We start from the raw sequence: 11,946 nt of genomic DNA, 5'->3' as shown, positions 1-11,946 counted from the left end.
GGAACTCAAAAATTCCAGGGTTAAATCCTTGTACACTGGTTCCCTAATTTTAGCAAAATCACCCAAATACTTGAGATTCAAATAGGCAAATCTGAGTCATAAATGCCTAATTCTTTCAAAATCTGCTCATCCATATACTTGTTTGCCAAAATAGTTTTAGAAACTAATTTCTCATAGGCCTTTTTCATATCCATATCCCTAAAAGCCCAAGGTAATGGAGAAATTACCTCCTCGATATTATCTGCAGATGATGCAGGTGCTGGAGAGTGTAAGGGAGACTGAGTTACTGGTGTTTGGACCGCTGGTGCTGGGGTTTGCGAGGAAGACCTGGTTCTTTTGTTGACTGGTTCAGAGGACGGCTGAGGTGGAGAGTTTAGGTCGAAAGGAACAGAGGGTACTCGTTTTCGTTTTCCGACAGGGGTTTCCTTGGGTCTACCTGCGGCCCTTTTTGTTTTGCCTTTTGTTTTTGTTTGAGTAGGCGCAGGTTCTGGGGAATGGGTGTTGAGAATTGGTGTTTCATTTTACGGCTCGGATTGCGGCGAGAGGGGAGTCGGCGGAATGAGAGGTGGTATTTGGCTTGGGAGTAGTGGCAGTGACTGAGGTGGTGGCGATTGTGGTAAGGGAGGCGTTTGTGGTGGCGGTGACTGAGGGAGTGGCGGACTGGGGCTAGGGTTAGGGTTTGTGGGCAATGAGGATGGAGTACCCATTTTAGATTTGACAGAATGTCGAAATCTACTGAGTTTGGGTTTATGGGAAGACCACATTTTAGTTCTTACCATTTTAATGAAAGGAAAGAAACCTTTCGGCTTCCTGTAAAGATTGCCGGAAGAAATGGCGTGGGAAAGGAGTCGACGAGGTTTATCGGGAGTGTAGGTGAGGCTTTTGGAAAATTTGGCGGACATCTTAGGCTATTTTAAATTGTGGGGCAGACTTGTTGTAAGATGGGCCATGCTTGGGGTTAAGCATAAGGTTCAGCAGAATTTGCTTAAGACTCTGCTTGACAAGCAACATCATCAGCAAGTTTCGGCAGGTTTTGGGAAAAATTGTTGTTTTGCTTGCCAAAAACAGTCCACAAGCTATGGAATTCTATCATGACCCTCAGCAATTTCCAAATACATACAAACACCATAAAATTGAGGGATTTAAGTTCATCATCTCTTAGCACTCATCAAACACAATATATTCATTTAGCTTATGCAAGCATTTTTCAATTTAGGCACCAATTGTGACTACCTTTTTGCACATTCAATGAAATGGTCTCCTTTCTAAACTTATACCAAAAGCATATTTTCAGCAGCATTTGAGACAAGTTCCAAACATTCAAAAATTGCAGAAAAGAGATAGAAATTGACCTTTTTAGCAGCATGAACAGTAGCATGAACAGTAGCAAAAATCTGCAGATTGCAAAAAAAAACTAGCAGCAATTCAAACAAAAACATGTAAATTCCTAACAGACTACAAAATTATATATACACTAAAAGGTAAAACTTAACAAACACTATTTTTGCACCTCAATAAAGCTCTCATCAGTCCTAAATATCAAAATTGATCCTCATTCAAGTTGCATTTCACAGAATTTATACAAAACACAAAATCAAGCATGTGCTATCAAGTAGATTGCAATATCAGTAATTTAGCACAAGTTTAAAGGTGTTACTGTTCACAAGCACTGGATAAAGTGCAGAATGTTTCTTATACTTGCTTCCCTTCAATTCTTTGTTTTTGCCACAAGTGTAAACTTGCCCAATCTTCATGAATGGCCTGCAAAAGATAAACAAATGTCACTTTTGAGATTAATGAGGGTGAAAACTGAAAGTGAAATGAAATGGAAAATTAATGAACTATAAAAGGATACGCTTGGGTTGCCTCCCAAGAAGCGCTTGTTTAGGGTCTTAAGCTTGACCTTCCACTCCAATTCTAAGCATCCCTGATTGGGGAACTAAGCCATGAAACCTCTACGACTCTTTGCGTGGGTTCTCCAACAATATAATGCTTTAATCTCTGCCCATTAACTTTGAAAGTCCCTGAGGTTTCATTGCCTATCTTAGCAGCTCCATAGGGGTATACCTTTATAACAGTGTAGGGTCCTGACCATCTTGACTTTAATTTTCCTGGAAATATCCTTAGCCTAGAGTTGTATAGAAGAACAACATCACCTTCCTGAAATTCTTTCCTCCTAATATGCTTATCATGCCATCTCTTAGTCCTTTCCTTGTAAAGCTTGGCATTTTCATAAGCATCCAGTCTAAGTTCCTCAAGTTCATTTAGTTGCAGCATTCTTTTTTCTCCTGCAGTTTTTAAGTCAAAGTTCAGTGTTCTTATGGCCCAATATGCTCTATGTTCCAACTCCAAAGGTAAATGACAAGCTTTCCCATAAACCAATCTAAATGGGGTAGTTCCAATAGGGGTTTTAAAAGCTGTTCTATAGGCCCAAAGAGCATCATCTAACTTTAGTGACCAATCTTTCCTTGAACTATTCACTGTTTTTTCAAGAATTCTTTTCAGCTCTCTATTGGAGATCTCCACTTGACCACTAGTTTGTGGATGGTAGGGTGTTGCAATCTTATGCTTCACTCCATATTTTTGCAATAATCTTTCAAATTGATGGTTGCAAAAATGAGAACCTCCATCACTTATAATGGCACGTGGAGTTCCAAATCTTGTAAAAATGAACTTTTTAAGGAATTTAATCACAACTCTTACATCATTAGTTGGAGATGGTATAGCTTCAACCCATTTGCTCACATAATCTACTCCAACTAAAATGTATTTGTGTCCCAAGGACGATGGAAAAGGTCCCATGAAATCAATGCCCCACACATCAAATAATTCCACTTCCAGTATATTTTGGAGGGGCATTTCATCTCTCTTTGAGATATTACCCATCCTTTGACACTTATCACATGCATTTACAAACTTTCTCACATCCTTAAACATGTGTGGCCAAAAGAACCCTGCTTGAAGAACTTTTTCTGCAGTCTTTGTCGCACTCATGTGACCCCCATAAAGTGAAGAATGGCAATCTTTGATAACATTCCCTATCTCCTCATCAGCTAAACATCTTCTAATCAGCCCATCTCCACATCTCTTGAACAAAAATGGCTCCTCCCAATCATAATCCTTCACATCAAAAGAAATTTCTTCTTTGCTGCCATGTTAGATCGGTGGAAGGATTCCACACACTAGATAGTTCACAAAATCTGCATACCAAGGGGTTTTTGCATTCATAATTACTATGATTGCTCATCAGAAAATAATCATCTATTGGGGGCTCTTTTCCCAGATTGTCTCCTTGTTCTTGCCTCAATCTAGATAGATGATCCGCTACCACATTTTCTACTCCTTTCTTATCTTTAATTTCCAAGTCAAACTCTTGAAGGAGTAATACCCACCTTATCAATCTAGGTTTAGCCTCTTTTTTCTGAAGGAGATACTTGATAGCTGCATGATCCGTGTATACTATGACCTTAGACCCCACAAGATAGGACCTGAATTTGTCTACTGCAAATACTACTGCCAAAAACTCTTTCTCTGTAGTAGAGTAATTTATTTGAGCATCATCTAAGGTCCTACTTGCATAGTATATTGCATACACCTTCTTATCTTTCCTTTGTCCCAAAACAGCCCCAATGGCATAATCACTAGCATCGCACATTAACTCAAAAGGTAATGACCAATCGGGTGGCTGCATAATAGGAGCAGATATCAAAGCTTCCTTTATCCTGCAAAAAGCATTCATACAATTAGTATCAAAATTAAATTCCACATCTTTACTCAATAAATTGGTAAGAGGTTTAGAAATCTTAGAGAAATCCTTGATGAATCTCCTATAAAATCCAGCATGCCCCAAGAAACTCCTCACTCCCTTCACAGATGTTGGGGGTGGCATTTTCTCAATAATTTCTACCTTTGATTTATCCACCTCAATACCCCTGTTTGACACAAGATGTCCCAAAACAATTCCTTCTTGTACCATAAAATGGCACTTTTCCCAATTCAAAACTAAATTGAACTCTTCACATCTCTGCAAAACCTTAGACAAGTTAGATAAGCATTCATCAAAAGATTTACCATACACAGAAAAATCATCCATGAACACTTCCATAATACCCTCAATCATGTCAGAAAATATGGACATCATACATCGTTGAAATGTAGCAGGGGCATTACATAGTCCAAATGGCATCCTTCGGTATGCAAAGGTACCATAAGGACATGTGAAGGTAGTTTTATCCTGATCATCTGGGTGAATAGGGATCTGAAAGAACCCTGAATAGCCATCCAAATAGCAAAAATAAGAATGATGAGCTAGTCTCTCAAGCATTTGATCTATAAATGGTAATGGAAAATGGTCCTTTCTAGTTGCCTTATTCAATTTCCTATAGTCTATACACATTCTCCATCCGATTCTGATTCTTGTAGGTATTAGTTCATCATTTTCATTTTTCACCACTGTGATGCCCCCTTTCTTAGGTACAACATGAACTGGACTTACCCAATTGCTGTCAGAAACAGGGTAAATAATACCTGTATCAAGCAATTTCAAGATCTCCTTTTTCACAACCTCTTTCATATTTGGATTCAATCTCCTTTGTCATTCTCGAGAGGCTTTATGGTCATTTTCCAACAAAATTCTATGCATGCACACAGAAGGATGTATTCCTTTAATATCATCAATGGTATAACCAATTATCCTTCTATGCTTCCTAAGAACTCTCAATAATTTTTCAACCTCACAATCAGTCAATTTAGCACTAACAATCACAGGATATGTAGAATTTTGCCCTAGAAAAGCATACCTGAGATTTGTTGGAAGAGGTTTCAACTCTACCTTAGGTGCTTCACCTTTTTCAAACTTTGATGATGAAGTCGTTTCTTGCTTCAAGTTCCCAATCTTTTCAATATCAGCCATAGGCAATGGTGGATTTCCTTCCAAAATTGTAGCATATTCTGCAGCTTCTTCAATCTCATCCCCTTTTTTGATGTTATGAACCAAACAAGCTTCTAAGGGATCTTTAGGATGTTGCTTTTTAAGCACTTCTCTAACCTCTTCATCTATCACATCAACTCTCAAGCATGAGTTTGAATCATCTTTCTTTTTCATTGCTTGAAACAAATTGAATTCTACTTTCTCTTCCCCAACTTCTAATGTAAGCCTCCCATTTTTTACATCAATCACAGCTCCAGCAGTAGCAAGGAAAGGTCTACCAAGAATAATAGGAATGTGTACATCCTCCTCCATCTCCAATACCACAAAATCCACTGGTATGAAAAATTTCCCAACTTTCAGAGGAACATTCTCAACTACCCCAATTGGAAATTTAATAGACCTATCTGCTAACTGTAGTGATATGGTAGTAGGCTTCATTTCTCCAATCTTCATTTTCTCATAGATAGATAATGGCATCAGACTAACACTGGCTCCAAGATCGCATAAAGCCTTATCTATACTGATATCCCCAATGTGACATGGTATGGAGAAACTTCCAGGATCTTTCAGTTTGGGTGGAAGCTTATTTTGCAAAATAGCACTGCTTTCTTCCGTGAGAGCTACAGTCTCAAATTCCTCCAATTTCTTCTTGTTAGATAAAATCTCCTTCAAAAATTTGGCATATGAAGGCATTTGTGCTAAGGCATCAGTGAAAGGAATAGTCACATGCAAAGACTTCAATACCTCCAAAAACTTCCCAAATTGTTTATCCAATTTTGCTTTCTGAAACCTTTGTGGGAATGGTAAAGGTGGCATGTAGGCTTTAGGTGCAACGTATTTGGGCTCTTCTTCTTTGCTCTCCCCCTCCTTACTTCCTTTTTCTTCCACTGAATTTTCTTTCTCAGCTTCAATTCTAACTTCAGCTTCGGTTTGTTCATCTCCTTCTCTGCTTTTCTTTTCTTCAACTTTCTCTTCAATCTTTTTATCTCCATCTTTCAATATTTTTCCACTTCTCAATGTAATAGCCTTGCAATGCTCCCTTGAATTTTCTGGTTGGCTAGGAAGCTTCCCAAATGCTTTATTACTTAAAGAGCTAGCTTGTTGAGCTATCTGATTCTCTAACATCTTGTTGTGTGTTGCCATTTGATCCACTTTAGATGCTAATTGAGAAATCATTTCTTGTTGACTTTGATGGCTCACAAGTAGAGTTTCAATCATAGATTCCAATCTAGCTGTCTTGTCTAGTTGTGCTTGTTGTGGTAGAGGTGGAGCAGGTGCATTTTGAGGTTTAGAAATTCCAGGAGGGGGGCCTCTATTCTGCTGAAAATTCTGATTTTGCCCTTGTCTACCTCCCCATGAGAAATTGGGGTGGTTTCTCCATGCTGGATCATAAGTTGCAGAAAATGGGTTACCACCTAGTCTTTGATTGTAGTTCCCCACATAATCCACTTGCTCACTTGAAAAATCTTGATTAAGTGCAGAAAAATCTGCTGCACAATTGACATTTGCAGCTCCAACTTCTACTGAATTACTAGAACCTCCGGCTGAAGAATCTACTTTCATGCTTAGCTTGTCCATTTTCCTTGTCAAAGCATCAAACTTAGCATTAATCATATTCATGGCATCAAGCTCAAACATACCAGCTGGTTTCTTGATCTCATTCCTCTCACAACTCCATTGGTAGTTGTTATAAGCAATTTTATCAAGAGCAGAAAAAGCTTCATCTTCAGATTTCTCCATAAGGTCACCTCCAGAAGATGCATCAATTGTACTTCTAATGGCTGGTGAAACTCCATTGTAAAAGTGTTGAACAAGCATCCACTTAGGAATCCCATGATGTGGACATCTCCTTTGCAAATCCTTGTACCTTTCCCATGCTTCATACAAGCTCTCATCATCTCTAGGTTTGAAAGAAGTCAGCTCATTTCTTAGCTTAGCTGTCTTGCTTGGTGGAAAATATTGAGCTAAAAATGCTTGAGAAAGTTCATCCCATGTTGTGATAGAACCCGGTGGCAAAGAATGTAACCACTCTCTAGCTCGGTCCTTCAGAGAAAAAGGAAATAATCTGAGTCGAATTGCATCTCAGAAACTCCATTTATCTTCAACATATCGCTGATCTCAAGAAAGTGTGCTAGATGCACATGTGGACTTTCACTTGGATTTCCTCCAAATTGTGCTTGTTGTACCATTTGACAGAGTGCAGGCTTTAGTTCAAAATTATTAGCTTCTACTCTTGGTCTTGTAATACTTGGCATGAAATCTCCAATGTTAGGATAGGCATGATCTTTCACAGAGCGGTTGTTATTGTTGTTGTTGGCCATTTCTTCTTGTAGTTCCTCTTGCTCTTGTGCTCTTTCTTGTTGTTGTTGAGCCTTAATTTCAGCTTTTCTCCTCTTAGATTCTGCTCTTAAAGCTTTTGCTGTCTTCTCTATTTCTGGGTCAAAGAATAAATTGATTTCTTCACTTTTTGTCCTTCTCATAAAATAAAACACCTGAAAAACAAAAATAAACAAGTTCTCAAAGTAAAATGGTAAAAAGAAAATAAAATAAAGTGCCCAAATTAACCAAACAAACAATTGTTCAATATCAAACAAAAAAAAATCAAATCCCCGGCAACGGCGCCAAAAACTTGATGTGACTAAATCCGTAAGTATACGGGTCGCCTCAAGTAATAAAGTGATGAATCAAGTATCGTTCCCACGAGGATTTGCTTTTTGATTACTAAACTATGAATAAAGCGATTATTTGGGCTAATGATTAATGAATAAATGGTAAATGTAAATGAGCAAGGTAAATTGATTAATCTAATTGAAATGGGTAAAGAGCAAACAAATAAATTCTAATTCTAGTTCGCAATTAAACTAAAATTAACAATGGGTAATTTAAACGAAAGTCTAATTATGGTAAAAGTGATTCCAGAGTTGGGGGTTTATGCATAAATTAATTGGGATTTGTCTTGGGCATTCCAATTTTTAGGGAAAAATAGAGTTTGAAGGAAATTGATTCTAAATCCCTTTGATATCTTTTTCAAGCAAATCAAAGTGTATTCTAAAATAACCAAACCTACTTTCGTATGTATTTGATTACTTTAAAACCCATTAAGTTTTGTAACCAATAATTAATTCCTCTTAAAGTCCTAGTTTATTTCTAAATCTAGGTGATTTTAAGTTCCAATCCATGATTACCCATCAATGACTTTCACCTTTCGGTCCTTCAATCAAAGATTAACACAATACCCAATGGGTACCAACATTAGGCAAGTAAATCAAGCACACAAGGAAGGAATCAAAACTCATATTCATATAAAATAAGGAAATACCCAGTCCAAATCCACAAATAAATCTAAGACATATTTCCCAACTCTGAAATCTAAAGAAATTACTCACTCATGATGGTATTTACAAGAAATATAGATGGAAGAATAAAGAAAAACATGATAAAAGGACTGAAATAGGAAAACCCAGGTGGAAGAACCAAGGTCTCTGGTTTCTGGAGCTCCAAACTCGTGCAGCAGCTCCTCTTCCAAGAGAGAATGGCGCCTCCTCTCTCTCTTTCTATTAAATTTTCTTTCTTTTTTGTTTTTCCTCTCCTTCCTCTTATGGCAAAAATAAGAAAATGATGAATTTATATCGTCCCTAAAAGTTGCCCTAGAAGTAAATAAAAGACAAGGAGTGGATAGGAAATGAGGTGTAAAATTATCCAAGTCAGCAGCACTATTCACGTTCTGGGCATTCTGCTTAGGGTTCGGCTTAACCCTAAGCAGCTTCTTAGCAAATTTTAGCCTCTGGTCGCACTGTCTGCTTAAGGTTAAGCAGACCTTCAGCAAATCTCGACATACTTAGAGTAAAATGGACTTTTCTGCTCATGCTTGACTTGTGCTGCACCTTAAGCATTGCAACTTTACCCTAAGCATGACCTTAAGCAAAGTCTCAAGCAAATTTCGGCTAGTTTGCTCTTTCAAGGCTTGATTTCTTCAACTTTCCTCCATGCTTAAAGAACTTCAAATCTCTTCAAATTATTTCCTATTGCACTCATTGATCCTCGATTTGCCACAAAATCCTATCAAAACAACAAAAATTACGAAAATCAAATATAAAGTATCTAAAATTAACAAATAAGATAAAATAAAGCTAAAAACATAAAATATACTAAAATATGAGGGCAAAATGGATGCAAAACTACCCTAAAATGCCTATATGAAATGAGTGTAACAGTGAGCATTGTAGGGAAGAACATTTGTCGAACTCCTTCTACCTTTATGATAGGGCAAATGATTCCTAATGCAACCTAAAGAAAGAAAAGAATATGATAGAAATTAGAACTTTAAGTATATATTAATGTAAGTCATTTTAAATATAGGAAATCATCGAAAGTACTATTGGCAATACACACCGAGATCATTCTAGCTCCAATCCACATGCATGCTCCAATCCACATGCGTGGAATTGAAGGAAATGGAACTATTAAGCGGCTGATGCCATAGATAGCCACCGCAAAGAAATGGAGGACCAATTTCAATGGACGAGGATTTAGACCAGAGAGAAAAGCAATAGGTCCATTCGAAAATACACCACCAAGAGTCAAATAGTCAAAACATGCTTCACGCATTTCATTTCTTGCAGGATCAGTTGATGCACTAAAAACCTTGTACAAGGCTCCAGCCAAAGTATTTATGGTAGATACCACAGGCTGAATGGAAGTGGATATGAAGGGTTAGCACCAATTTTAATCTCACCGTTGTGGCCGAGAGTACTACCCTATTGTTTATCCAAACTAGATCCTAAATAATTTAAGTCTAGAAATTATAAAAACAATGCTCATATGTAACTTGTGAAAAATCATTTAATCACCTTGCGTAGAGTGTAGAAAGACTCAAGATACTTACAAAGGGAATACACATTGCTTAGATCATGGAAAGACCTCAGAAGATTCCTCAATACAACAATATCAGATAGCGCAACTATCATTCCTCCTCCTGTTAAAGGGTGTCTCATGTTAAATGCATCCCCTAACAGAAGAGCACCAGGAGTGGGATAAGGAGCAGCATGCATGCTTCTATTAGGCATTGTTCTTATGTTTCCTTTGTTAATTGCAAAATCAAATGCATCACGTAGCTCTTGGGGAGTCTGAAACACATATAAAAGCTCTTGATTATCCTAAAGATTAAAAGATAAATGACTTGTCAAATGCACGTCAAATTTCATATTAAAAAGTTCAAAGCATCATAAATCGAGTTATTTTTATGAGCTCCTTATCACTATTATCTATACGTATCAATGCCAAAATGAAAAAAAAAATGCATTAGCATGCCTAGAGAACTTTGAATACCTGGGGAGCCACCACAGTTTTCAAATAGTTGGCCATTTCGCCATTTGAAATGGAAGGTAGTTTTTGGCCAGGTATGTCAACCAAGCATCGAATTTCAGAGATACTAATACGATAGAACAAGATTGGTGAAGGGTCTGCCAGAATAACATGTCCGTGATTTGGGCATGGAAGTTCACAATTCTCTAGGATCAATGCCACAAAACAAGAGGGGATATCAACCTGTATAAACACAAAGTTTCCAAATTTCACTTAAAACTCATGAAATAGAAAACACCTACACATTTAGGAATCTATCAATGAAGTTCAGAAAGAAGTTCTTGTTTCCTAGTTGAAACATAATCTTTACCTTAGGATTGCAGAGAGAGCGTCGCAAATTTGAGAGGCATCCATCGCATACTATTGTGAGTGGAGCATAAGTGGTAAGTTCTTGACCAATTTTAGTTTTGTACTGCACACCCTTGACTGTCCCCTCCACTTCAAGTAGGGATGTTACTGTCCCTTCCTCCAGTCTTACACTACAATGAAAATAAGGGAACATATATGAGCTGTTGAAAGTAATAAAGTGATGTTCTTAATTACGTAGCATGAATTCAATAATTTGGAACATGAAAGGCATGGCAAAGTGAAGGAAGTAACTGTGGGAGAAAGAAGATTATTACTTAGGTAAAGATGCAGCTTTTTCACACATTCTTTGAATGAAATGTTCGTTGTGAAAACTTCTTCCAGCCACATCTTGATCGAAGTTTTGCAAGGGGTATGATAGTTTAGTACTTTTCCCATTTTTGTAAAGAGCATATCCAAATACCTGTTGAGCATCGATTTCTTCTACACAATCTGCAACAAGCATGCATGTTAAGAATTAGAGCAAAAGTTGAATGACAGATGACCAAGACGGAATGATTGATGGAATTCACACTGATTCAACAATCCATAAAAGATTATAATAATAATAATTTCATACTCACATTCAAGGCCCAACTCAATTAATTTTAGGTAACCCCCAGGTTGCAGAAGTTCTCCAACAATTCTGTCAGGCAGAGTGAGGTCTCTTTCAATCACATGCACTCTCCGTCCATCCTGCAAATTGAAGGAAGGAAAAGAGATTATTATTATTATTATTATTATTATTATTATTATTATTTACTGTAAACTTGGTTTAAATGCTAATATCTGCCTGATGGGTCGCTAATTTTGTGAATTTTTGTCCTGTTATACATTGCCATCTAAAGTAGGGAGAGAAGATTAGATTCACCTTGCCAAGAGAGTAAGCAAGAGCTGACCCAGCAACACCTGCTCCAACTATAATAATATCAGTATTCGTGGCATTCTCTGACTGGCATAACACTTGTTCTGAGCTCTTCACAACTTCATCTCTGACATTTTCCCTTGATTCCTTAGTTTTCTTCATTCCTGTCGATCTATGCCATAGTACAAACCCCAAAATAGAAGCTAGAATTCCTCTAATTATATATTGATATTCCATTGCCAAGGATTGAGCAAAAGCAATGTTGAAGTGTAAAAAGAAGGGGACTTTTTCTCTGTTTTGCGGGTGGTGAGTGCTTGAGTTTTGAACTTGCAGGCTGTGCTGTACATGAAGCAAATGTTGGTGCCCCTTATAGGTTCAGTTGGTCAAAAGATTGCACAAAAAATAAAAAAACTCTCCAAAAGTAGGACTAATTAAATTGGCG

General features: G+C 37.5%; 1 protein-coding gene and 1 non-coding gene across 2 annotated transcripts; one reads left to right on the top strand and one right to left on the bottom strand.

Moving 5' to 3' along the window:
- Positions 1-1,692: 1,692 nt before the first annotated feature.
- Positions 1,693-11,741, bottom strand: LOC131172874 (squalene epoxidase 3-like). The gene is made up of 9 exons (XM_058134414.1): positions 11,511-11,741; positions 11,224-11,335; positions 10,918-11,092; positions 10,605-10,773; positions 10,259-10,477; positions 9,781-10,056; positions 9,323-9,619; positions 9,143-9,217; positions 1,693-1,761 (listed from the first exon to the last, which is right to left on the bottom strand). The coding sequence occupies exons 1-9, from the start codon at positions 11,739-11,741 to the stop codon at positions 1,693-1,695; spliced, it is 1,623 nt and encodes a 540-aa protein (XP_057990397.1).
- On the top strand, positions 6,759-6,865 carry LOC131173466 (small nucleolar RNA R71). Its single transcript, XR_009143782.1, has one exon. It is a non-coding gene; the product is annotated as a small nucleolar RNA R71 (small nucleolar RNA).
- Positions 11,742-11,946: the final 205 nt, after the last annotated feature.

This window comes from Hevea brasiliensis, chromosome 14 (genome assembly GCF_030052815.1).
Source record: "Hevea brasiliensis isolate MT/VB/25A 57/8 chromosome 14, ASM3005281v1, whole genome shotgun sequence".
NCBI classification, from domain to species: domain Eukaryota; kingdom Viridiplantae; phylum Streptophyta; class Magnoliopsida; order Malpighiales; family Euphorbiaceae; genus Hevea; species Hevea brasiliensis.
This window is presented reverse-complemented; position numbering and strand designations above follow the sequence as displayed.

What these genes read in the sequence shown, in the direction of transcription:
- LOC131172874 (XM_058134414.1), bottom strand. Translation starts at nt 11,741, where the DNA reads ATGGAATATCAATATATAATTAGAGGAATTCTAGCTTCTATTTTGGGG. An exon ending in GCTCTCTCTGCAATCCTAAG is followed by an intron (nt 10,478 to 10,604) that starts GTAAAGATTATG and finishes GTGTTTATACAG; the next exon opens with GTTGATATCCCCTCTTGTTT. An exon ending in TCTTCCCTACAATGCTCACT is followed by an intron (nt 1,762 to 9,142) that starts GTTACACTCATT and finishes TATCTTTTGCAG; the next exon opens with GCCATTCATGAAGATTGGGC.